General features: G+C 42.9%; 1 protein-coding gene across 2 annotated transcripts in view; it reads left to right on the forward strand.

The window, feature by feature from the left end:
• SNX31 (sorting nexin 31) overlaps nucleotides 1-25,431 on the forward strand; it is a 232,628-nt gene that overhangs the window by 28,502 nt on the left and 178,695 nt on the right. For both annotated transcript variants that reach the window (XM_078685580.1, XM_078685581.1), the window contains exons 3-4: nucleotides 14,050-14,164; nucleotides 21,638-21,702. In XM_078685580.1, coding sequence (XP_078541706.1) covers nucleotides 14,050-14,164; nucleotides 21,638-21,702 — 180 coding nt within the window. The remainder of the gene's footprint in view (nucleotides 1-14,049; nucleotides 14,165-21,637; nucleotides 21,703-25,431) is intronic.

Consider the following 25,431-nt stretch of genomic DNA (forward strand, 5'->3'; position numbering starts at 1 on the left):
TTTTTTTTTCTCCTTGTTTAAGGGGTTCTTTTCTGTCAGCACGCTTTTATTATGTGAAGCTCTAGAGGGTTTTTGAGGGTTAATTTGCACTGTGGGCGGGGTGGTTTCTTTATTATGAGGCTCATATGGGGACCAACTTTTCCCCCAGATGTCCCTGCTTCTTAGGATGTATCTGTTTAATCTCTTTGCACCAGTGAATGTCTCAACAGGAACCCCATTAGCTGGCTGCTCCTCGCTTATGGTGTCCCGTTCCACCTTCACTTTAGGCCCCCTGTACCACCTTCTCCTCCTTACCGGGGTCATTGGCGAGTGCCATAAGCAGTATTCAGTGTTCTCCAAGTGTGCTGACTCCCTGTTTTGAAACCAGCCAGCTCCCTCCTTACAATGACCAGACTGTACCCGACCCGACTGTATCTTAACCCCCTTTTCAGAAATAAACTGCAATGAGACTCCAGGGGCCGCTGGTACTTGCACACGGCTCCCGCTGCCCGGGAAGCCGCCCCAAGCAGCGGTGCGCCTGCCACGCGTGATCCGCTCTGCCGTTTCCGTCCAGCTGCTCCTCTGTGGCATCTCCTCCACTCCGGCCGCCACGTCAGTCTTCGAGTCTCCACAAACAGAGAAAGGTAAAACGAAAAAAGCAGCTGTAGCCTGTCCCAAACACCGCTGCTCAATTCCGCCAAAATTTGTTACATCCATGTGCCGTACATTGCAGGTATTCTGCTGAGTAGAGTGAGAGCCTGCGACCGCCTCTAGCTAGCGGCCACCATTTTCCCCCTCTATTACTTAACCTCCCAGTATCGGTTTTTGTGTGTATGAATACATTTTAGTACAATTATTAGAATTGCCGTATGTACCATTTCTCAAGTATCATTTTGACAACATATATCGAATACAAAAAACAATGTCAAAACACCACAACCCGCTGCCACCAAGCGCTAAACTCTAGATTGGGATCTTTTTGGTCTTCAGACCTGTCAAGCCTTGGTGTGAAAGAAAGAGCTCCCTTTCGTAGGTGTGTGGAGATGTTCAATTGAATATGTGTAAAGCCCATAGTAGTGAAGGGAATTCACGCTTTCTATCCTCATTGTTAATATACTGTTTGCAGGCAAATATTCAGGATGTCCTCTGTCTTTATTTCAATGGTCCATAAGACTACTCCATCCTCACGGTGTCCCAGAGTTTGCTGTTCCATATTCCCAATGTGGGGCGATTGCTGGTTGGTGTTACAGTTTTTGCAGACACCCGTAATTAGAAAATCAACGGCCAGATACTGCCCTACAGTATCCCAGGAGTGCACATCCCCAGCAGAACTGTCTCTGTTATTGGTATTGGATATCCTATCATTTATTTGAACTGTTAATATAAAAAAAGGGGGTGAGGTGGGGAGGAAAGCAGGGCCACCATTCGTGAATTGGGTCTCCCATTATCCCCCAGCATCTGTCTGTTTCTGTGATCTGGTTTCCTTTTTCTGAAGTTTGAAACCGGTCTGCCATTTTTATGGAGTGTTCTTTGTGGAGCATCAATTTATTCCCTGCACTATGTCGCCTCCTGCCTACGGCCTCCTCTGAAATCTGGCTAAGTATTTTCATTTTTGTGTGTGACTAAGGGTTGGATCAACGGTTTGTATAAAGTGGATATGTGGCCCCTGGTGCTTGCAAAGGTTTTACCTGTATTTTAAATGGGATATTTTATCTACTTGCCATAGACCTGCTAGTGAGTTGTATTGCCCATTACCTAAATTGGTAATATCTAAATCTCTCTCCTTCTCTGGGTGTGTTTCTAGGTTCTCTTGCAGCTCGTAATCAAAAATGTGGCTTGGGATTCTACAGTTATCCACCTCGTGTAAGCCTCACAGGCTGAATGAAGCCAGGGCTACAGTGTATGGGGGTGTGAGGTGATTGATTTGTCTTAAGTTTTGTTGCACTAGGGAGTTGCAGACTTTCAGGAGACTGCTTGTGATTGGACTTCAGGATAGCCAGGTGTATAGCAATGATGCCTGACTCCAAAGAGGCACGAACCAAGCGTTTGGCTTCCGTATGTGAATGTTCGCACCAGTATCCATTTACTTAAGTGACTGATAATTGCTTCCCCCCTCTATTTGTATTTAGCAGTATTTATAAAGCGCATCAATCATCCCAAGGGACATCACGGTGCTAGGACGGAATAGAGTAGAGTGTAATTGATCATTGGTAGGGTCGATGTCTAGGAAACAGGGTGGTTTTCAGTTTTTTCCTAAACAGTAAGTTGTCGTCTGTCAGGCGAAGATCAAGGGGTAGGTTGTTCCAGAGGACCGCGGCTGATTTGGAGAAAGACCGAGCGCCCATTCTGGCCTTGACAGTGTGCTTGATGGAGGCGAGAGCTTGTTGGCGTGATCTCCAGTTACTTGAGGGGATGTAGTTTATCATGTAGAATTTGTGGTACCTTTTTATGAAGGGTTTTGTGCGCAAGTATTAGTATTACACTGACAAACCCTGCTCTCAAATGCCCTACAAAGAGCAACAATAAATGTTATTGCTTGAAGTGCCTAGCCAAGTGTGCCCCCCTTCTTCCCACCCACCCTGATACAGCCTTCAACATAGTGCTGGTCTAAATGTGGTCCATGATTTGCTCTGACAACACTAGCATCCTCAAACTGATTTTTGGTGTTGGCATTGCTTTGACGGGGCACAAGTGAATTAATATGAGGTATGCCCCAATGCCTGTTTGGTCCTGTTCACCTGCAAACCAATTACCAATGGGTAGCACGCCCATCACTGCCAAGTGGCCCTGTGTCATGACCAACTCCTTCTGTGGACGTGGCATTTTAGCCTGCAGATCTCTGCCTGCTGGGGCATTTGGGATTTAATGTTAAGAGCTCCAGAATGCAACAATCAGTTGACTATGGACCGGCTGAGGTTGTCACAAAACATGCGACCACTTAGGAGCTGTGAACGAGGACTATTGCCCGTGGTCTGCACCATATCTGGATGGAAAATTAAGTGATAGCGAAGTGCCGTGTCCTTGTAACCTGATGTAATAACTACCACCCCAATATGTAAATAGCACAATAAATTGCCGCCTTCAGTATCATTTGAGAGCATGAATCTGACAAACTCCTTTTTACAGCCGTCTTCAAATAATGTGATATCCTCACACAGGATCAGCGCTCAGTTGGTTTTAATTGTGCTCTTATTGATGGTCAGTGGCGTTCATGCATTTTTCACATTCCAAAGAAATAAAAAACAGTAAAATATTAATTTCTTGTTCCTCATATTTAGCGTTCTTTTTTTGTGTTTCAAAGATTTATAATTTAAACCTTGAATTACTCTGTCTCGATTCCTTTCTAATTTATAGTGTGCTGTGGGTCTCTAGAGTTTTTTTTATCATTTGGAATACTTTCTGCCATGTCTGTTAAAAAAACAAAACAGAATCTTTGGCTTATGCAGCAAATATTCGCTTTCATTTTCACTCATCCGTCCCTCGACAGCTCCCTTCCCGCATCATTCATTTTCTCAGTCGTACATTTGAAGTTAGTTTCCATCAACAAGCTTTCAGTGTGTTTGCACCGCCCTTGGAAATTACCAGCGCAAGGGATATAACAGCCTGTGTGCACGTGACATTTGACTTCACAACGATGAATTGCTGGATTTTGATAAGTTAGTTGAAAATGTGATTCTGGGCATACATAGATTGACACTTACATTCACCTACCCGACTGAAATAATTGGATTAAAAAAAAAAACTAAAAAAAAGTATGGAAGCGGTAAACAACACTTTAAAACTATACTTGCCTGTGTATGCTTAACCTCCCTACCTATTTTGGTAGCTGATGTTTAGGTCACAATATTTTTTTCAGGACTCCCAATTGAATGTCAAAGACGAAACACTGATTTGCATGCCCTAGAGGGACTCCAGATAGTTATCAAACAGGTTAGATGGAAGGTGGCTAGACGGGGCCCTTTGCATGGCAACCTTTTCATTAAGAAAACTCACCACGTAATTATCTCTTCATACTCATTCCTCTCTTAATTTAAGGTGAAATGCTTTGCTTTCATCCCATCTGATATTAAATTTGACTGTTTCCAATTCTTTGACTTGCTGTAAAAGCTAAAGGTATTGGCATCACTGCTGGTACCAGAAAAATGATGGCACTGCGAGCTGGTGCTTCTTAATCAGCACAACTTGTGCTTTAAAAGTGTAGGGCTTCATTGAAACACCACACTCCATCCCTTCACCCTTCCCGCTCCCGTTTAGTGCAACTCAGGAAATTTGATCAAGCAGTTCCACCCCCTTCCTTTTTTTTTTTTTGTTTAATGAATTTTTATTTGAAAAGTTTTCAAGTAAAAACAAGGTACATGCCATACATTAGAACATATGAACGAAAATAGGTGGATATTATCGGGCATAACAGTAAGCGATGAAATACAATAAAATCAAGGGATGCAAAGGAAGGGAAGGGAAAAATAGAAGGCAAGAAAGAAAGGAGAAAAGGAAGAGAGGAAATAGAGAAAGGAAGAAAGAAGAGGAAAAGAGAAAAGACGAGAAAAGACAGATAGTGGTCAGTGGGATATAGCATTAGAGGAAAGGTAAGAAACAAAGGGTAACCAGAGAAGATCAGATTTAATTTTTTGAGGGATAGAGGAGGAGGATACATTGGCAATTCTGTGTTCATCACAAATAAAATTCCACCACATGGATATAGATATTTTGGAATTATCTTTCCAGGACGATAGAATAACCTTAATAGCTAGAGCAATAAAGAGGTCAAACAACTTAGAGGCAGAAGAGATCATATCAACCTAGAAAAACATGCAGAAAAGATACATCATTTTTTAATTTAAAAATTGACATGCAAACCTTCCAAACTGAACTCCAAAAGGAATGAACCTTAGGGCATTCAAATAACAAGTGTATTAATGTACCTGGGGCACTAGAACAAGACCAACATAGGAAGGAAGAAGTGGGAGAAAATGTATAAATGCTAACAGGAGTAATAACCGCTCTACAATATACAAAATATAGAGATTGAGTCACACGGGCCGCTGCGGAGACTTTAAATAACTTTGCGCAAACTTTCTCCCATAAATTAATGGGGAAAGAGACAGATAAGTCATTTTCCCAAGAAAGTTCAACAGGATTTTTAGGACGGGGTTGGTTATTAGATAACAACAGGCTGTAAACCAGGGCAGCTTTGGGAATTTGGGTAGAGAACAAGGGATATAAGGGAGATGGTGGGGTAACAACGGGAAATTCAGTTGGGAGTGTAAAAGTAGCTAGATGTGATGAAATAGCAGTAACAATAATAGTATATTCCCATGAAAGGGTATCAGGTAAATGATATCGCAGTTGCAACTCTTGAAAAGGGACAATATTAAAGTCGTGAAGGAATTGATATACAAAGGAAACATTCTTCTCTTTCCAATATTTGTAGTAAAAGGATTTACCCTTATATTTGAGAAATTGATTGTACCAAACAATAGAAGACAAAAAACATTGCAGGGGGTTAACATCCTTAGAAAAAGTGTCATTAATAAGAGTGTGCGAGTACTTCAAAATGGGGTATTTGGATATAAATGAGCAATTGGACATAAAAGCAACATGTGCAAAAGGAAAATCCTTCAAAAGCGAACGTTCAAAAACAACCCATTTGGGAACTGGTCTTGCTTGAAAATCATAAGCTAAGGAAAATGATTGTTTAAGTAGAAAAGCAGAATGGTAAGATTTAAACAAAGGGAAGCGAACACCTCCTTCATTCTTTGGTCTGGTAAGTTTGAGTAATCCAATACGAGGGTGTTTATTATTCCATAGGAATTTTGTGCATAGAGAGTTTATACGTGAGAAGTATAAATTAGGAATTCTGAAAGGTAGCATAGAGACTGTATATAAGACATGAGGTGTAACCATCATTTTAATAGTGTCAAGCCTACCCCACCAGGAAAGAAATAGCGGGGACCATAGGAGAAGCAGAGCTTGTAATTTCTGGACTAAATTATTAAAGGTATATTTAAGGGTGTCTTTTAGAGAAGACGAAAACCAAATACCTAGATATTTAAGTTTAGTGGGACACCATGTAAATTCAGTATCACTAAACATGTATTGGGAGCAATCAGGATTCAGGGGCAGGACTTCAGTCTTGGATAAATTTAGTTTATAGCCAGAAACAGATGAGTATAAATGGACTTCAGACATAAAATGGGGCAGTGAAGCAACAGGGTTAGACATGTAGACTAGGATATCATCCGCATAAGCAGAGAGTTTGGTATGAACAGAGGAGAACTTGAAACCAGTAATCAAATCGTTATTACGAATACGCTCAAGGGAAGGTTCAAGGCAGAGAATAAATAATAGGGGAGACAATGGGCAACCTTGTCTCGTTCCACATGATAAGGGGAAATATTTAGAAAATTGATTATTTACAAAAATGCTAGCACGGGGACAAGAGTATAACAATTTTACATAAGAAATAAACGAAGGCCCACAACCAAACCATTGGAGAGTCTTAAACATAAATTGCCAATTGATGCGGTCAAAGGCCTTCTCCGCGTCTAGAGAAAGGGCGGCAAGGGGGTCCTTATATTGTTTACTGATAGAGATAATATTAGCAAACATGCGGGCGTTATCTGAAGCAAGCCTACCTTTAACAAATCCGACTTGATCTGTTTTAATCAAAAGGGGAATAATATTGTCAAGACGTGTGGCGATGAGTTTGGCAAAAATTTTACAATCATAGTTAATCAGGGATATAGGGCGGAAATTTTTACATTGGGAGTGGTCTTTATCTGGCTTGGGAATAATAATAATTAACGCATCCATGAAGGAGCCGGAGGCCCTGGCTTGAGCGATAAAGGAATTAAAAAGTTGTAACAACTTAGGGGCAAAAATCGAGGAAAACGTGGAATAAAATTCGACAGGGAGGCCATCTGGGCCAGGGGCTTTAGAGCGTTTCAGTGCATGGATGGCAGAGATTACTTCCTGGAGGGTAATATCCTTCGCTAAAGAGGCAAACTCATCAGAGAAATTGGGAGGGGAAGGGAGGCCTGAAAAAAAAGAGTCAAGGTTCTGAGTGGAGGGGAAAGTATCATCCAAGTAAAGGGATTGATAGTAATTATGGAAGACCTCAGCAATATCTTCATCAGAGGATACCAGTTTGTTAGTGGAATCATTAAGAATGGGTCCGATGGTTTTACGCTCTGCTTTAATTTTCAGGTAATTGGCCAACATCTTACCCGCTTTGTTTTGACCTCCATGGTATTTGGATTTGATTTTAAGTAAAACGTTACAGGCTTCAACAGTGGCTAACTTATTGAGTTCTGTCTTAGCCGCAATAAGGGCAGTAAGGGCAGCGGAATATTTAGAGGTAAAATATGTGTGTTCTAAGTGTTTGAGATCACGTAATTGAGCCTCATATTTAGCTTTAGCAACTCTCTTCTTTTGTGAGACAAAGGATACAACAAAAGCACCTAGGGCAGCTTTAAAAGCATCCCACGTGTTGGGAATGGAGGTATCCGAGGGATCATTAAAAGTAAAAAATTCATTAATGAAGGCAGTAACATTTTTGATAAAAAGAGGGTCAGATAAAAGAAAGGTATTACATTTCCATCGACTAAAAGACAAGGAGGTGAGTGACAAATCAAGTGTGGCAAACACAGGGGCATGGTCAGAAATAAAAATGGAGCCAATTTCCGACTTCAGTATAGAGGGGAGCAAGAATTTACTGACCAAAATGTAATCTATCCTAGAACGAGTCTGATGCATGTTAGAAAAAAAAGTATATTCAAAGGAGTCAGGGTTACAAGTTTTCCATACATCATAAAATGGACGACAGGTAATGGCTGATTGAAATGCTTTGTGAGTTTTGTCAGGCTGAAATTTACATTTGGAAAGTCTGTCAGAGTAAGGATCCAACCATTGGTTAAAATCCCCGGCAACCACCATGTTAGGACAATCAGTAGAGGTCAAGAGAATTTTAATATCGGACCAAAACTTTGGGTCAGAGCGAACAGGGCCATAAATATTCAACAGGACTAACGTCTTGTTCTGAACTATAACTTTCGCCATTACCCATCGTCCATCAGCATCATGTTCAGTGGATACAATTTGAACTGACAAAGCCTTATGAAATAATATAGCAACACCACCTTTCTTATCAGGAGCAGGTGAAAAGACAACTTGACCCACCCAATGACGTTTCAGCTTTAACGACTCCGCCTCAGAACAATGAGTTTCTTGTAAAAATGCAATTTGAGATTGAAGTTTAGACAAATGGGACAGTACCTTTTGACGTTTTAACAGGATTTCCAAGACCACGGACATTCCACGACACGAAATTACACATGATGAGGGAGGTGAGGAACGGGAGACGAATGAAGGGTAAACACTGCAGGCAAGGGGACACAAATAAAAACACAGTGATCATGAGTATTGGAAACGGGTAAAACCACACATGGAAATACATGAGAAGAACAGGCAAACTGCGGCAGCATCATCAAGATCGAAAAGAAATACTCAAAAGACGAAAAAGACCAAAGAGAACAAAAAGAAAGAGAGAGAGAGAGGAGAGAAACAAAAAGAGATTAAGAAAGTACAGAAACAGAAACAAATCATGGCAAAAAAGCCAGATCTGTAAGAAAGCACAAAAGCAATGAAGATGGAGCATGGTGACGAGCGACAAGGCAGAGCCCAGGCAGCGTAGAACGATAAATGATTAGCGTAGGGTAGACAGACAAGAGAAAAGAATGATACAGGGAGAAATATGCCAGAATATTAGGCTAGATGCGACAGGAGACAGCAAAAGAACATGATGAACAATAAGTGGAGACTAAAGAAAAGATAGAGAACAATTCAAGGAGGAGATAGTGTGAGGAATCATAAGGAAAAACGAAATAGGAAAGTAACAGTTAAACTGAAGTATCCATTCCTGTAGAGGGAAAACTTTGTAAGAATGTCTTCAGCTTCACTGGATCGTCAAAAGTACGGGAGCGACCATCATGGGTAACCTTGCAAAGGCAAGGATGGAGGATTCCATATTGAAGATGAAGGTGCCTCATGAGAGGACGAAGCTCCAGGAATTCCTTACGTCTAGCATTCGTTGCATTGGAGACATCCTGAGAAATGAAAATGTTATGTCCCGACCAAGTAAGACGTCGTTTGAGTTTTGCAGCTTTAAGGACAGACCTAAGCTCGGTAAACTCCAAAAAGAGCATGATGACGCCTCTGGGCCTAGCGGAGTTAGAGGCAGCTCGGCCCAAACGATGTGCTCTTTGAATGTTTAGGGGATTAGGAGATGGCGGGAGACCTAAGAGCTCTGGTAGAAATTTTTGTAGAAAGGCAACCATGTTAGGCCCCTCAACATTTTCCGGCAGGCCAAAAAGGCGTAGGTTATTTCTACGATTCCTATTTTCAAGGTCCTCAGTGTGCAATTTCAGCTCATGAATTTCCTGTTCAAGTAATGGGATTTTAGTAGCAACATCCTGAAGAGAGCCGACCCGTTGTTCTAGATCCAGAACCTTGCTCTCCATAGTGATCCATCGCTCCTCCATCTGCTTCAACTTCTCATTAGTTGAAGACATAAATGGTTGCAGACCACGAACTTCCTCCAAGATGGAGTCTAGAACAGGGTTTGGTGAGGCATGAATAGGTGAAGGAGGGTCATTTTTCAGTCGCTTGCGTTTGGTTCCAGTGACAGAGGAACGGGTTGAGTGAGCGTCATTAGCCATTGCAAGCACTAGCCAAGAAACTCCCAATGCAGAAAAAAAAATAAAAAAATTGCAGGAGCTGAAGAGTATCCACACAGAAAAATGAAGTAGTCCGTCAAGATAGGAGCACTGCCAGTAATGAAGAAACTACGCACTCAGTGGTTGAAGAAAACGCAGACTCACACAGCTCCAGTCAATGAGACAGGCGAATTATAGAAGGCGATGATCCCCACATCTAACAGCCACTGTGTAGAGGAGCCATGAGCGTGAAACAGCATAGGAGGAGACCATCGACGACGTAGGAGACATCAAAAATAGTTATAATACTGCAGTAGATTCAGGTGGGAAGAGAAGGATAAAAAGGGCGCGAAAAACAAAGAACAGCAAATACCTCATTGAAAACATACGAGGTGCGCACCTTTCAAGAAAAAAATGAAACAGTATAAAAGAATGGTAGGTGAAGAAAATCTACCATAGCGCTAGTGAGAGGGCATATGACGTTAGGCAGTGGATGCACGCTGAAAGCGAGCGAGCAGCAGGCTTACCGACAGGCAGAGGCAACCCAAAATGGCGGCCGCTCTCACTCGCGCTGAGGAGGAGACGTTACCATCGCGAACTCTCTCGCCAGCAGGAAAAACGTCAATCCAGTGCTGTCCTTCGGATCACCGCATGTTCCGACAGCTATACCACCGGGTATAGCAGAAACAGCGGTTCAGAAACGGCACTTAGGAGAAGAAACGATCCGCCGTTCCACGGAGCTCACGCCGGGTCCGCCATGTCGTCGCGGCGTCCAAGCCACGCCCCCCACCCCCTTCCTTTTAACTTAAATTATCTTCCAATGCATGTAAGGATTATCTTTGTGCAGTCGGTGGCTCAGTGGACTTATGCAGCTACTCCTGGGATTTGTATTTGACCTCCTGGTGAGATGTTCGGATCCCAGCAGGTCCACTCCGCTTATCATCCTTTCAAGGTCGATAAAATGAGTACCATTGAGTTGGAAAACATTTGTTATTTCAGTGCCAAGAGACCCAAGACTTGGATGAACAACGTTATTTTATGTGCTCCTGTGTCTTGTATGTAATGAGCACCTGTGCCAAACTATATCCCATCCATGCACTTCTCGCCTAGCATTGATGAATTTTCATTATTCATGGCTTTAATGTAGCTGGATATGGAGCACTCCAAACATTTGAACCCAAATCACAATGTGGCTGTATTTGCAAACCCTGTTCCCATCCCAGTCTTCCTTTAGAAACCCAAACGAGGTTATTCATCTTTGAAGCTACTGAGATCCTCAAAACATTTTGGTAGACCATCTAGTAATGTATTCTCCTTTCTCTTTATGTACTTGCATTCCAGTCATTTTAGTGGCAATCCAGTCATTATAGTGGCAATCCAGTGTCCTATATGGCCGACCATGAACCAGCCACCTCCTATTGAATATCCATCTAACATGTGTGAAGGATCTGGAGTGTCCGGCTGAAGTCATGGTTTGAGACTCCCTCTAGAGCAATCTTCTCTAGTTCGTGAGCTACAGGTATTTCTCCAGCTACTGTGAGTAGCTCCCCTGTGTGTAGTCCAGTGCACTAAAGTCGAAGCTTTTGTTTGATTTAATTAGTATATGTATACTAACTTTTAAAAGTGTTTTGATCTGAAATTGTGTGTATTTTCAGAACAAATCATTTCCAAAACAAATAGTTTCCAAAATCTTTTTTTAATGCTGAGATTTCAATAATCCTGGAGCCTTGGGAGACCTATTAGTACCTTTGTGCCAGGGAGAACTGTAGCTGTGGCTGTTATGTATTACTTCGGTAGAGGAATTCCACATTTGTCTAAGCTTTTTTGGCATTACGCCTGGCAAACCTGCACCGAGGTGATCAGAGCTGGTAATCTTTCATGGGTGGCACTAATGTCATCATGTCTAATGTGTGTAACACCAATAATATTAGTAGCTCAGGGTGATTTTTATTGACCCTAACTAAAAGGTTGGAAAGCCCTGCTCTAGAGGTAGTTTTAATTAGATTGATGTTTTAGTTGGACCCTTAATTATACTTTTCATAGTCTCGTACAGTGATCCTGGCCCATGTGGTCCTATTTGTCTAGGATTCTGCAGGGGTGGACAATTCATGTCTCCGACCACGTTTCAAGCCAATGCTCCCAAAGTGTAAAAGGAGCAGAAAGTGTTTCAGCAAATCGTAGGGGAAATGTACACACATGTGGCCGTGTTCAGAACTGCTACTGACTTTAATGCCAAGTGGTGCCTACTCTCAGACACACTTTGAAAGTTCATGGCATGTTTACACCCTTAAAGTGCTCCTTTTCTTCATCGGCGGAGTCTTCTTGTGAGTACTATTCCATTGCCCGCCCGCTCACCCTTCCACAAGGTCTTTTCCCAAAATAGCTTCTTGCTTTACAGATATAGACCATGTCTTGTGGTCTTAATGATTTCGTGGATTGTGAAACTGTAAACTGAGAAGTGCTGATTGCTCTACTCTTAACAAACCGCACACTGGGAGGAAGGGGTGTACTGACCGCACTTATTATTTTTTTTTTGGGGAGTTTTATATAGTGCTTACAAGACCCGCGGGTATCAGAGTGCTTTACAGCATACATGAATAGAAAACATAAACATTAGAGTACAGAGAGTATCATCTAGAATACTGGAGGCCAAATAGATCGAGGTAATTGGCCAGATCTTCTATATTTAAAGCCTGCATTCAACTCGGTCATTAGCTACCAGACAGTCCTCCATTCTTCCCTTGTGCCCAGAGGGACTTCTCTGAGGTAGTTCCATCATCGCCATCTCAAAATCGCCACAGGTGTGTGACCTGCAATCAAAACATTTGCCCCAAACACCAAAACATCAGTCCCAAACACAATGGAAGGCATTCTTCACACATCTCAAACGTAATGACTGTAAAAAAAAAAAGATTCTGACGCTTTGCCAATGGATTTTAGCCAAGTTGCATAGCATCCTGGCTGCTGTGCAGCAGTGCTAAAGATTATTTTTTAAAAGCCTTTGACACAGCTGGCTCTGTCATTTTTAATGCATCAACCACGCATGCTCACACCTGCAAAATGATGTGCCACTTTTTTCCTTTGCAGTTACCGATTCAAGTTGGATCGGAAATTAGAGTGAAATATTTTTTTTTTGGGGGTTGGGGAAGCAACTTGGGGATATAGAGGTGGGTACAACATGGGGCGTGGGTGGGGGAATGCAAACGACATACAAGTGAAGCACTGAGTCTTAAAAGGGTGAAAAAGCAAAGTAGAGCAGGCTGGGAGAAGCACATCGGCAAGAAAGCAACTGGGGGAGTACATGAGTAAGATTAACATGGAGGGGGGCAAGGAGAAGCACACAGAGCATCAAGGAGTGCACAGTGAGAGAAATACTCGAGGGGAAACAGCCGGATAATACATGTAGTGCTTGAAATGCAATCAGTGGAAGCCTAGAAGCCAGCCAATCAGAAGAGATGTTACGGAGTCTATGCTTCATGGGAGGGACAAACCCACCATTGACCTGCTGGGGCACGAATAAGAAGCGGGAAAATGAGTGACTGGAACGCCACCGGATGGTAAGTAATGGGCAGGTTGGATGTCTCTATATATTCTTAGTAAGCCTACACTGTCTTGCAACAGATGGTGCATTCGTTGTCTAGTAGGTGAGACTTTAAATAGGACTGTGCTTGTGGGCTATGATCGAGCAGCTACCACCATTGATCACCACATCGCTTTATTTGAGGGGGGAGTAATTACTGATTCAGAATTGAGGTGTATTGGGTGTCGCCCCCCCCACACACACACATCGAGCTCAGGTCTAATATCAACATAAACTTTAACCAAAGAGACCAACTCCAGTGGTTCAGGCTCATTGGGGTAAAATACAAAAAGCTATCTAGAGAGGTACAAGAGCACGGCGGCACAGCTTATCCAAAGTCATGCAAAAGACGTTTGTTCCAATAGTCTTGCTTTTAAAGTTTCTATCAGAGTTTTGACCACAAGTCCAATAACTTTATTATTCTAGACTTGAGGACTTGCGTTCAGAGAAAGTGACGCATGGGATTTTTCAAAATGAGCATTGGAGCTCGTCGGTAACATTAATTATTTTAGTAGGGTTACATACCAAATACAGGAAAAGAAACGTCTTTATTGAAACTGTTAAATGAGTCTTAGACAACAAGCATGTTAGCCAGAGACGTCATTAATATTCACTTTACATGGTGATTTGTATTAAAATCTGTTTTGATTTGTGTTATGAAGTCATGATGTGGTGGAGAACTGGGGAGGGCATTAATGCAACTTTCTGATATTTGTCTTAGAATTGCTGTTCTTCAGGGTGTAACCCCTGCTTTACAATTTTTGTTTTTTTTAATAGCTGAGACGATACTTTGGAAACAGTGTGCCACCTTTTCCTCCAAAGTTTTATCTGGCAATGACTAAGTCCATGGCTGACGAAAGAAGATACCAGTTAGAACGGTACCTGCAAAATGGTAGGATGCCTTCTTTAAATCCGTTAGATTCATAAAGGATCTGTTTGTCTATAAATATCCTTTTTATTCTAATGTTTTCTCCAGCAGCTGTTTTCCGTTCCATTCGTTATCCAGAAGGCATCTATAGTAATACATAGCAAAACATTTATAAGTCTTGTTGTTAGAGTTTATATTGTGCTTCAGCTTCATTCTGATTTTGTACTTGTAAGCACTGTAGTACACAAGTAAACCTTAACAGAGGGTGATGTCTTGGGACTTTTCTTGCAATAACAGTGAAAATGGACTCTGGATGCTAAGCTCTGTTGTATCATCCCATCGAAAAACCTGCACGGAGGCAGAGCATTTGCATTCCTCTTCTGAGATGGCAATTCGCATATTTATCAGATTTCCAGAGGACACCAGTGGGATTTTTTTGTATTGTTTTGCAAGTTTGTATCCAATAGCAGAGTGGAGTAGAGTGCTAATCGCTTTAAATTTAATGCTTCAGAGAAGTGGGTTTCTCTTATTGGTCCTGGCTCTTGATCATAAAAACAGGTTTCTCTTCCAAGGCTTCTGTACTGTAAGGGTGGGAGCCTCCCATGTGGATGAGGTTAAGAATCTAGGTTTTCAGACTGATTCCTATCTTAGTCGGACTACCCACATCAGTGCAGTATGTAAGTGCTGTATTCAAAGATGATACGTGGCGTCCATTCTCTCAGGTGGTCGTGACCGCATTGCTTATTTCCAGGCTTTATTATGGCAATGCTCTTTGAGCTGGTTCCATGTCTGTCAGTGGCACAGAATGAAGTAGGTCTGCGTAGTGTTTGGTGTTTCTAAACTGGAATCATTGTCAGCTTTGTGAAGATCCATTCAAGTGATACCATCCTAAAGGTCTTTCATGACAAAAAAAGGTAAGCTCCATGTTGCGAAGCCACTTCTGCCAGCATAATCAGAATGGCTTATTTTGGTGCCCTGTCGCTCCTAAATATCAAAGGGATCAGATCTGTTTCTATCTAAGCTCCTTTTCATACAGTGCTTTACCTTCAGAGATTAAGGCACTGTTACATTTCCCCAAAGCCTTAATAGTCTTTTTTTTGGCAGCATCTCTTGTGTTTGCTGTATTTTTTTCACCTTAAAATCTACCCCACAAATTGCCAATTTACTCTGCAGTAACTGTATTTTAAAATGTTAAAAAAATTTATAGTTTCGAATTTCTCATTCGTTTAACCGTACTAAACAAATTCTCACTTTGACTGAGAGTGCATCAACATTGGTGTGTGCAAGGTAGGCGATTAAATATCCAAACTCTAGGTTGTGGCTGCTTTATTTCATTTGTCATATGCCCTTACATTTTAGGGGGATCTTAATCCATGTCCAATGTTCAGACACTTCTCTTCATGCTTTATATTTATTTCCTTGTCAATTTTTCAAAGCTGAAGTGAAACTGTCATTTGTAATCTCTCCATCTGAACACATGACGCATTTTTGAAAACACCTTTGCAAACTCGTTTGGCAGGGCTGGAACACACTGACCTGGATGCCTGTAAACTGGTATTTCCCTTTTCTTTGGTTCATTCAGGTGTCTATTTGAATAAGCCTTCGGAGCTTCCTAGATGAGTCATTGATTGTTCTTCTGTATTTTGTCTAGTTTTGTCATTCAGCTTCCAGACTGACTGCAAAAAAAATAAAAAATTGACATTGAATTTCAATATTGGGGGATGGATATATTGATCATTAGCTCACTTGATCTCAATTTTTCTTAAAGAGTTCACCGCCGTTAATATTGCGACCTCAAAAATCTAGATGTAAAAAATATCGAGGGGAAAAATATAGGATACAAAATTATCGACTGACTATACTTAAAAAGGTATGTACAAAAATGTTGGAAAAAAATATAGTTTACAAAAATAGTTGTATTAAATATTGATTAAAAAGATAAACACATATTAAATACAAACATTAATTTACAAAACCAAAATATATTCGAATGTATATTTAACAAATAAACTTCCTTAAAATCAAAATCATGAATAATATATTATATAAAAGATATGTATACATATCTAAATATACCAAAAATTTTAAAGAAGAGAACCAATTTATTTTAACCCCTTGGCCGCGGTGGTAATTAATCAAATGCATAATTATATACATTACAACATTAAATAAATTAGAAATGTAAATAAATACCTATTAATACATATAATTTCCCTCTACATATAAACATTTTTATACTAAATACATCTAAAAATAAGTACTCCCACCTACCACAACAGTAAAAATGTTTACATCACACAAAATAAGATTTACTACTCTTATTACAATACATATTAAAATAGTTAAAATATAACATTGGAAAATACTACAATTTACTATTCCCAGTACAATGAACACAACAATAAATATTATAATTAACATAAAAATATTCCCACTCCAGTCAGTGCAACAGTAGGGAAAGTGTTGAATTTTGGAGGGGTAAAATTTACTACTTCATTTCCAGTCAGTGCAACATTAAAAACAAATAAAAATTCTTAAACAAAATAAATCTAATTTAAAAAATGTAAATGATGAAAATGTATGTTGAATAACAAAATACAAATATATTTAATATTGCAAATGTAAAATAAATTTCCTTCCCACCCCATACCCGTAGGAAACCCATATGTAAATAAAAAAATTGCTTGTACAATTAACAAGTATCAATTAAACAAATATTATTTATGAAAAACTATATCTAATTTAATTAAACTTCACTTCCACCCTTTACCCCACAACCCCCATCTAAAGTTAAACACCATATTAATTTACTCCCCACCCTTTACCCCCTAAAAACCCCACAACCCAAACGTATTTAAACAATTAACATAATTATCAATTAAGATTAATTGCAATTAAAAAATACATTACTTCCCACCCTTCACCGCTATAAACCCCACAACCTGCACCTGAAAAAATGTATTACACAACATATTTATAAATTAATTTTATTGAACTAATTATTAATAAAAAATAAATTACTTCCCACCCTTTACCCCTATAACCCCACAACCCACACCTAAAAAAATACACAATTAACATAATTATCAATATTAATTTACAACTAATTATTTAATTAAAAATAAATGACTTCCTGCCCTTTACCTTTCTAAGCACACACCTAAAAAAATAATTACACAACATATTGAATTAAAAATTAATTAATATTAACTAATTGTTCATAAATTAAAAATTACTTCGCACCCTTTACCCCTATAACTCCACAACCCACACCTAAAATAAAAAAATATGCAATTAACAATTATCTATTAATTTACAACTTATTTAATTAAAAATAAATTACTTTCCACCCTTTACCCTTATAAACACCACTACCCGCAAAAAACATTTACATAAAAAATGAATAACGCAATTAGCAAAATTAAATTTCAATTAATTAAATATTAACTAAAAACTAATCATTAATGTATTATAATTAAATTACTTTCCACCCTGTACCCCTATAAATCCACAACCTGCTACAGAACTAAAAAATACAAAATGTAATTACATTTCATAACTACTAAAAATGCAACTAATATAGTAAGAAACATAAACTATAATTAAACAGTCATATACATTTAAAATATATACTAAAAAACAATTAAAACTATTTTAAACTGTATTTTTTTTTTTTCAACAGCAGTTGCCGGTGCTACGAGATGCGGCCGGGGCTTCTATGTCGGATCCGAGGGCGATCGCCGACAGCTTCGCGAGCTACTATGAGGCACAATATGCCCCTAGGGAACTCCTCCTAGCTGAGGACATTGATAAATTTCTAGCGGATCTTCCGCCACGGGGGATCTCGGATGAAGACCGCGGTCGCCTTGAGCTTCCACTGTCAGCGGAAGAACTAGGGAAGGCCCTCAGCGAGCTGAATACGGGGAAGGCCCCGGGACCCAACGGGTTCCCGTGCGAGTTCTTTCGGAAATACCACCTCCAGCTAGGGACGTGTTACCAAAAGGCACTGGAAGCAGCTAGGGAGTTGGGTCACCTACCAGGGAATTGGAGACACGCAGAGATAGTGGTCTTTTGCAAGCCAGGGAGGCCCCCCGACCGTCCCGAATCATATCGGCCCATTTCGCTACTGAATACCGAGGCGAAGATACTAGCCAAGGCCCTTGCTAACCGCCTTCTCCCACTGATCACTGACCTGGTCCATCCGGACCAGGCCGGTTTTATGCCACACAGAGCTACCAGACACAATATTAGGCGGGCCCAAGTGGCATTAGAAATGATGCGCGCCACTGGAACTCCGGCAGCTCTATTGTTGGCTGATATTGATAGCGCCTTTGACTCGCTGAGCTGGGTGTACCTACACGCGCTACTTCCTCGCTTAAACCTGGGCCCCCGCTTCCTCTCCTACATACGGCTGCTTTATACAGATTTAACGGCGTCTGTGACAGTGGCCGGCGCGGTCTCGGTCGCCTTTTCTATTGGTCGCGGCACCCGGCAGGGGTGCCCCCTCTCGCCGTACCTGTTTGCCCTTGCTATGGAACCGTTAGCGGCATGGGTACGCATTGATGCGCAGATGAAGGGCTTCGAATGGGAAGCTGGTCCGTCTGATAGGATCGCGCTCTATGCTGACGACGTGCTCTTTTTTCTCACAAATCTCAACAGGTCGGGACCGAGAGTCCTGGAAATTATGCGAGTCTTCGGGGAGGTCTCGGGGCTCCAACTTAACGTGCGGAAATCCACTCTATGGACCCTGGGAGGTAGTGTGGAACTAGGGGACTGGGCCGCGGCCCTACAGAGGGCTGCTGGGGGTATCAAATACCTCGGGGTATTCTTGACAGACGTACTGGGAGTTTCGTGGGAACGCAATGTGGTTCCCGTATGGGACCGAGTCAGATCAGACATGAAAACGTGGTCCCGTATGCCCCTCAATATCTATGGCCGCTCGGCCATCTTCAAGATGGTGGCCCTCCCTCGTCTGCTTTATCAGCTGCAGAACCACCCATACCCAGTCTCGCCGCAGTGGTTTCGTCAGGTGAATTCGGCACTGGGATGCTTTCTTTGGGCCGGGGGCGCCGTTCGAGTGGCGCTCCGCACCTGTTTCCTCTCTACCTATTGTGGCGGCCTAGCGTCGTCGGATATCCTATCCTACTATCAAGCTTCTCACTTGCTGGTACTGAATGAGTGGTGGTATGGGGATCAGGGTGACACGGCGTACGCCCTAGAGAGATACTTGATGGAACCGGACACCATCCATACACTCTTGTACTCGGCGGGAAAGAGGAAGAGGCTCCCGGTGGTAATCCCAGGTGATCTTTAGGATCTGGCGTGGAGCGCTCCGCCGTATGGGATGGTGGAACAAGCTAACAGGGGAGACCTCGCTGTGGCGGAACGGCCGACTGCCGGCTTTGGCGGTCCTGCAGGGGTTCAGTGGCTGGGATGCGATAGGGATCTCAGCGCTGGGTCATGTCATGAGGGGCACGACCCTTAAATCGTTTCAGGACCTGAGGGACGAATATGACATGCCCCACACTCCGTTTTTCAAATACTTGCAGTTCAGACACGCCATTTCCCCTGCCCTAGAGGGATTGGACTCCCTTCCGGAGTTCAGTCCGCTGGAAGCTAAGTTATTTATGGGAGATTTGGAGGAGAAGAAAATATCCTGCATCTACCAGTCACTGGTTACTCACTGCTCCCCTTCTCTAGATAAGCTACGGACCGTCTGAGAGAGAGACGTAGGAGACATTGATGAAGAGGGTTGGAGGGAGGCTCTTGCTGTTCCGAGGGAAGCTGCTATTGCCGTACGATTGAGCCTCATCCAATTTAAATACTTACATAGAGCCTATTTTACGAGAGAGAGGTTGTGGCGGGCCGGTTTGATTGCTTCCCCTGACTGCCTGAGGTGTGGCCGGGAGGTGGGTACGTTCCTACATACAGTGTGGTCTTGTGGGGCGCTGGAGAGATTCTGGATGCGGGTGTGGGATTGCCTGGAAGAGGTCTTAGGCTGGAAGCTTCCCCGTACATCACAGCTGGGCCTGCTTCACGTCATGGAACAGGTGGGTGGTAACATCTACAAACGACATTTACTGCTTCTAGGTCTCACGGTAGCCAAGAGGGATGTTTGCCCGTGCCTGGAAGAACCCCACGGCCCCCCTGATAGAAGTGTGGAAACAAGGTTTAGATTATTGCATGGGCTTAGAACGTCCGGTATATGAGGCCCGGGGCTGCCCCAGAAAGCACTATAAAATATGGAAGAGGTGGGCGGAGTACAGAGGGTTGTGGCTTGAGCCGCCGCTACAACAGGATGTCGCTGATCAACAAATGTTTTGAGAACTGGGGTGGGGACTCCTTTCTTTGCAGACCTGAGTGGACATCGTGCATAGGGTTAGGGTGGGATCCGGGAGGGGGTGGTTCTTACGGGTAGGGGAGGTGGGTATTTTTTTTTTTCTGATTATACTGGTAATTTTTGATTGCTGTATTGATTGCAACTCCTTGCATTTTGCCTATTCTTCTCACAGCCCCTCCGGTGTTCGGAGTACTGTGGATTGCGTGCAATCTTACTTTCAAATAAACAATAAAATTCTGTTCTGAAAAAAACCTGTATTTTTTAAAACGATATGACTTCTATATTTTATAAATAGATATTACTTACCTTAAAATCGATTTTCTTGACAACAATATCCTTGCACTCGATATTTCCATTCCAAGATATTTTTCACTCTGTTATGGTCAGTCAAAATATTAACTCTATATTCTGTCTAATCACCTTCTCAAACACTTTGACTTGAAATTTAAACTTATTGTATCTAATATTCTTGGTTGTTGTTCAGAAGTTTAAGGCACATCAGTTTTGCTTATGTCTACTGAAATGATTTCGGGCAGTCCCCAGAAGAACTCTTCCTACAAGAGCATAGGTCCTCTTAATAACCCCCGTTGGTTGGGGTAATACCCTTTATTGTAGCAATGACTAAAATCTATTTTTACCTATTTACTTATTTGCATTTTGCAGCATACCTACTTGAAAGCATCATCTACCTTATAATGAAATCTGTACATTGGCCCACTTTAGATGCCTGTATGCTTCTTAAATATATGGGAGACTGGTGCACCGGGCAACAAATATGTATTGGAGAAGGTTGCTGAGTAATAAGAAACAACATTTCTGAAGTTTGCTAACCTGCAATCCCACTTTTCCTATTCCCTGTGTAATTTTCAACTATCTTTCATTCCACCATATCTTGTTGTATTTTCAAAATGATCTAAAATCTTTTACTTTTGCTGTTGTTTCTGGCTTATGTGTATGCTGTTTTTCGTTATACATGTTTTGAATATTACCTTATGTGGTTTTAACTTGATGAGTTCACGGTATGTCTTTGTAATTGTGTAATTATTACTATCCAGCGTGCTTTGGCAATTCTGATAGTTGTGTGCTTGATGAAAATTGTACATAAAACAAGGTGAATAGATCAGTCATCTTTTATTCTTATGTTTTTCTCATTACAGTTGGCAATAACCAAAATATTTCAAGCAGTGAGTTATTTATCTGTTACTTCAAGGATTTACAGATGGTATGTTTTTGTTTATAATAAGTTACGTTCTGTGGTGAATCAGATGCATTATGATGATACATTGGACTGTTTCATTCTTCACTAAAATATGTTGAGGGCTCTGAACAGATACTTCTAGCATATGGTGCCAAATTCTTCTCTGGTCCATGATTGCTAGGGCATTTTCCTTTCCGTGTGCTATACTTCCCCAGAGTACATGAGACAGCCGCCAGTGATTTTGTTCCATATTCATGTGCAGCATAAAACCACACTCCGCTCTATGCACCAAAATTGTTCTGATCAATTTCAGCCGGTTGGTAAGTAGCTTATCTTACACTTGGGCTTGGGAACCATAACAACACTTGCTCACAGATTTTACCACTTTATATTATTTTAATGTTATTTCTCTATATCATATCCTGAAATACCTTTCCTCACTAGCCTGTGCCCATTCCAGACTGACTCTCTGTTCCAGCATAAATGCTAGTAGCATACATTTGGCGAGTAGATCATCACTGTCAAAGACCGGCTTTGGGGAGAGGGCAAAAATAAATCTCTAAAGTATCCATAAGATAATGGCATTTATTCCCTCCGGCATATATACCATCCTGTTATGTTAATTCCTAACCCCTTCCTTGATTTGTCTGCGGTGTGCAGCCATTGACAATAGACATTCACTTAAACTTTTCTGATCTTTCTTGAGTTTTGAGTTTGCGCTTTCTTGTATAGTTGTGGGCTTCATGTCCCTGGGGTATTTCTCAAGGGTAGCTGTACGCGTCTCACATCATGTTACTTCTGTTTCCAGTTTTGCCCTGATATCCACAATCTTATACATCAAAAACCACTGGGCCGCCAACTTTGACTTTCCATTTAGACCCTATAGAGGATCCAGTACCCTTGTTCTTTTGTTTTTGTTTCTTGGTATTCCAATTATTTATTTGCGTTTTTAACACATTCTGGTAAGCAAATAACATTCCACCAAATGGTACTTCAAACTTAAATGAGAAGAAAAGTTTAGGAAAAGACGGGGGTGGGGGTGTATGCATGCGGGAAGGGATGTCTTTGTATGTTAATGATTTGCTGCTATTACGAAGTATATCCAATTGCCAAGGACTTACAGGTCTGTCTGTAATAACAACCAATATTGGTCTCCACTTCTGTGTTCCAAAGATGAGATTTTTTTTTTTGAAATATATTTTTATTGCAGAATCAGGAAGAAACACAACCAACAAACCAACCCAAGTACCAGCGGGTCCCATCATGCAGCATCATAGCAACTTAATACACAGCCGATTAGCCCACATCCCGGAGGCTGGGCGGCGCGTCAATGAAGCAGTTCGCTGGAGGCACCTCGGTGCATGCCCAATGCAGGACACGGGTCAAGTGCAGCACTTCGTTTCTGCGTTTATCCCAAAACAACCAACCACCTCCTCCCCACCCAATCCCAGGTCACTTCAATGTCATATCACAAAATCAACCCGACTATGTTCCTGGGCCATCCGGTTCCGGGAAGTCGCTGGCAACCCACCCCACCCCACAACTCCTACTCTAAGCCCCCCCCCCCCCAACTGCTGCTAACGCGGGTATCTCCAGGCCCCTCCTGCTCTAGGGTGACAACTATCAGGAAGTTGTAACGAACAAGCGGTCACATGGAATCCTTGTTCATAACTGATCAGTCTCGTCGCCGTCAGTTAAGTGGTCCCTCAATGCCTGCACCACCATCTCCCATGACCGTGCCAGATCCAAGCTCCTCTCATTACCCGTTCTAGTCGCCTGGCGCATCCGTGACACACTCTCACAGCCCGACCACTTCACCAACTCGTTCCTCCACCTCCGTACAGACGGCCCCTCTTTAGACTTCCAATGCCAAGTGAGTTCTCGCTGCGCCAGTATCAGACCCAACCCAATGAATTTACTCGTCACCTTGGTCTTTTTGGTATGCGGGAACCAAAGAAGCAGGCATGCGGCCATGTCAAAGTCCACCTCCCGATCAGTGACAGCATTCAAGAGGTCCCCCACCTCGGCCCAGTAGTCTCCTAACCTCGGGCAACCCCACAGCATGTGGTCAAAATCTGCCCCGGGCTCCAAACATCTCGGGCACATGGCGTCATGCACCTGGAAGTGTCGACGTAACCTCTCCGGGGTCAAATACGCCCTATGGAGCACAAAATAATGCACCTGTTGGAATCTTGCATTCCTTGTCTCTTTCCAGGCCCTGTGTAGCACCTGACCCCAAACAGAGTCCGGAAGAGGCTTACCGATGCTGGCTTCCCAACGCGACTTCAACTCGACCAGCGGAGCTAGACCCTCGTTCAGCATCCTATTGTGGAGGCAGGTCACCGCCTTGACGGTGCCCGCAGCCATCACCACATATTGGCACACCGCCGACACCTCTGGTTCAGCCAATCCGCCCCCCCAGTGCTTCCGCAGAGCCGCGACCACCGCCGCATGCAGCAAGAAGGAACCATTCGGCAGGCCGAACTGCTCCTGCAACGTCTGGAACGGGGCCAACGTCCCATCCACATACAGGTCACCTACCATCTGCAAGCCCAGGTCCTCCCACTCCAACAATCGGGACCAATCACCCCCGTGCGGCAAGACAGTGAGCATACCCAACGGAATCTCCGGGGCGTACGGCCGGCGCTTCCCAGCCCTTTTCATATATCTGTTCCAACACAATCTGAGGGTCCACTCCTCCATCGTGACTTCCCTACTGGCCAGTCTCTGTTGCATCACGATAGACGACAAGACCTGCCTCTGAACGCCGACCCCCCGGCCAACCTCGGGCCCCCTGAATTCTCTGGCCACATTCTGCGTCAGGACCTGGAGCTGCGCCGCCAAATAGTATAACTCGTAATCGGGGACGGCCATCCCTCCCTCACACTTGGGTCTCAGCAGGGTGGTCAGTGCTACCCGTCTGCGACCGTGGCCCCAGAGAAAACCAGTCACCATCGTCCACAGCTCCCTAAAGATGCCCTGCGGGATCCACACCGGCAACGTTCTAAAATAGTAGAGCAGTCTCGGGAGTGCTACCATTTTCAACAGCGCCACTCGGCCCAATACAGATAACGGGAGGGAGGCCCAGAAGTCCACACTACCTCTCAACGCCCTAATGCAGCGTCCCACATTCCCCTCAAGGAGGTCCGCTGTGGCATGGTAGATGCGTACCCCTAGGTACAGAAAACAGGATGGTTCCCACATCACAGGCCTCGTGAGCTGTGGGCAGAGCGTGGCCTTCCGCAGCGGAAACACACAAGTTTTAGTCCAGTTCACCCTGAGGCCTGACAGCCTCCCAAACCTGCCCAGCATATCCACCGCGCCTTCCAGAGCCCCTCCAGCGTCCGCGAGGTACAGCAATAGGTCGTCAGCGTACAACGATATATAATGCGAGTCAAGTCCCTGCGCAATCCCGTCGTAAACAACTCCCAGCCTTGCCTGTGCAGCTAAGGGTTCCATCGCCAGAGCAAAGAGCAAAGGGGATAGCGAGCAGCCCTGCCTCGTGCCCCTACATACCGGATAAACCGAGGAGACCAGTGTCCCTAGCCGCACCCGTGCCTTGGCCGATGAATAGAGCACTCTTGTCCAGCCTCGGAACCCTTCCCCGACCCCGAACTTCAACAGCACACCATCTAAAAAATCCCATTCCAGACTATCAAACGCTTTTTCAATATCAACCGCCAGCACCACCGGGCCCGGATCCGACAAGGCAGCACTATCAATGACCCCGATCAGCCGACGGATATTCATCGA

This window comes from Lissotriton helveticus, chromosome 4_1 (genome assembly GCF_964261635.1).
Source record: "Lissotriton helveticus chromosome 4_1, aLisHel1.1, whole genome shotgun sequence".
NCBI lineage: Eukaryota > Metazoa > Chordata > Amphibia > Caudata > Salamandridae > Lissotriton > Lissotriton helveticus.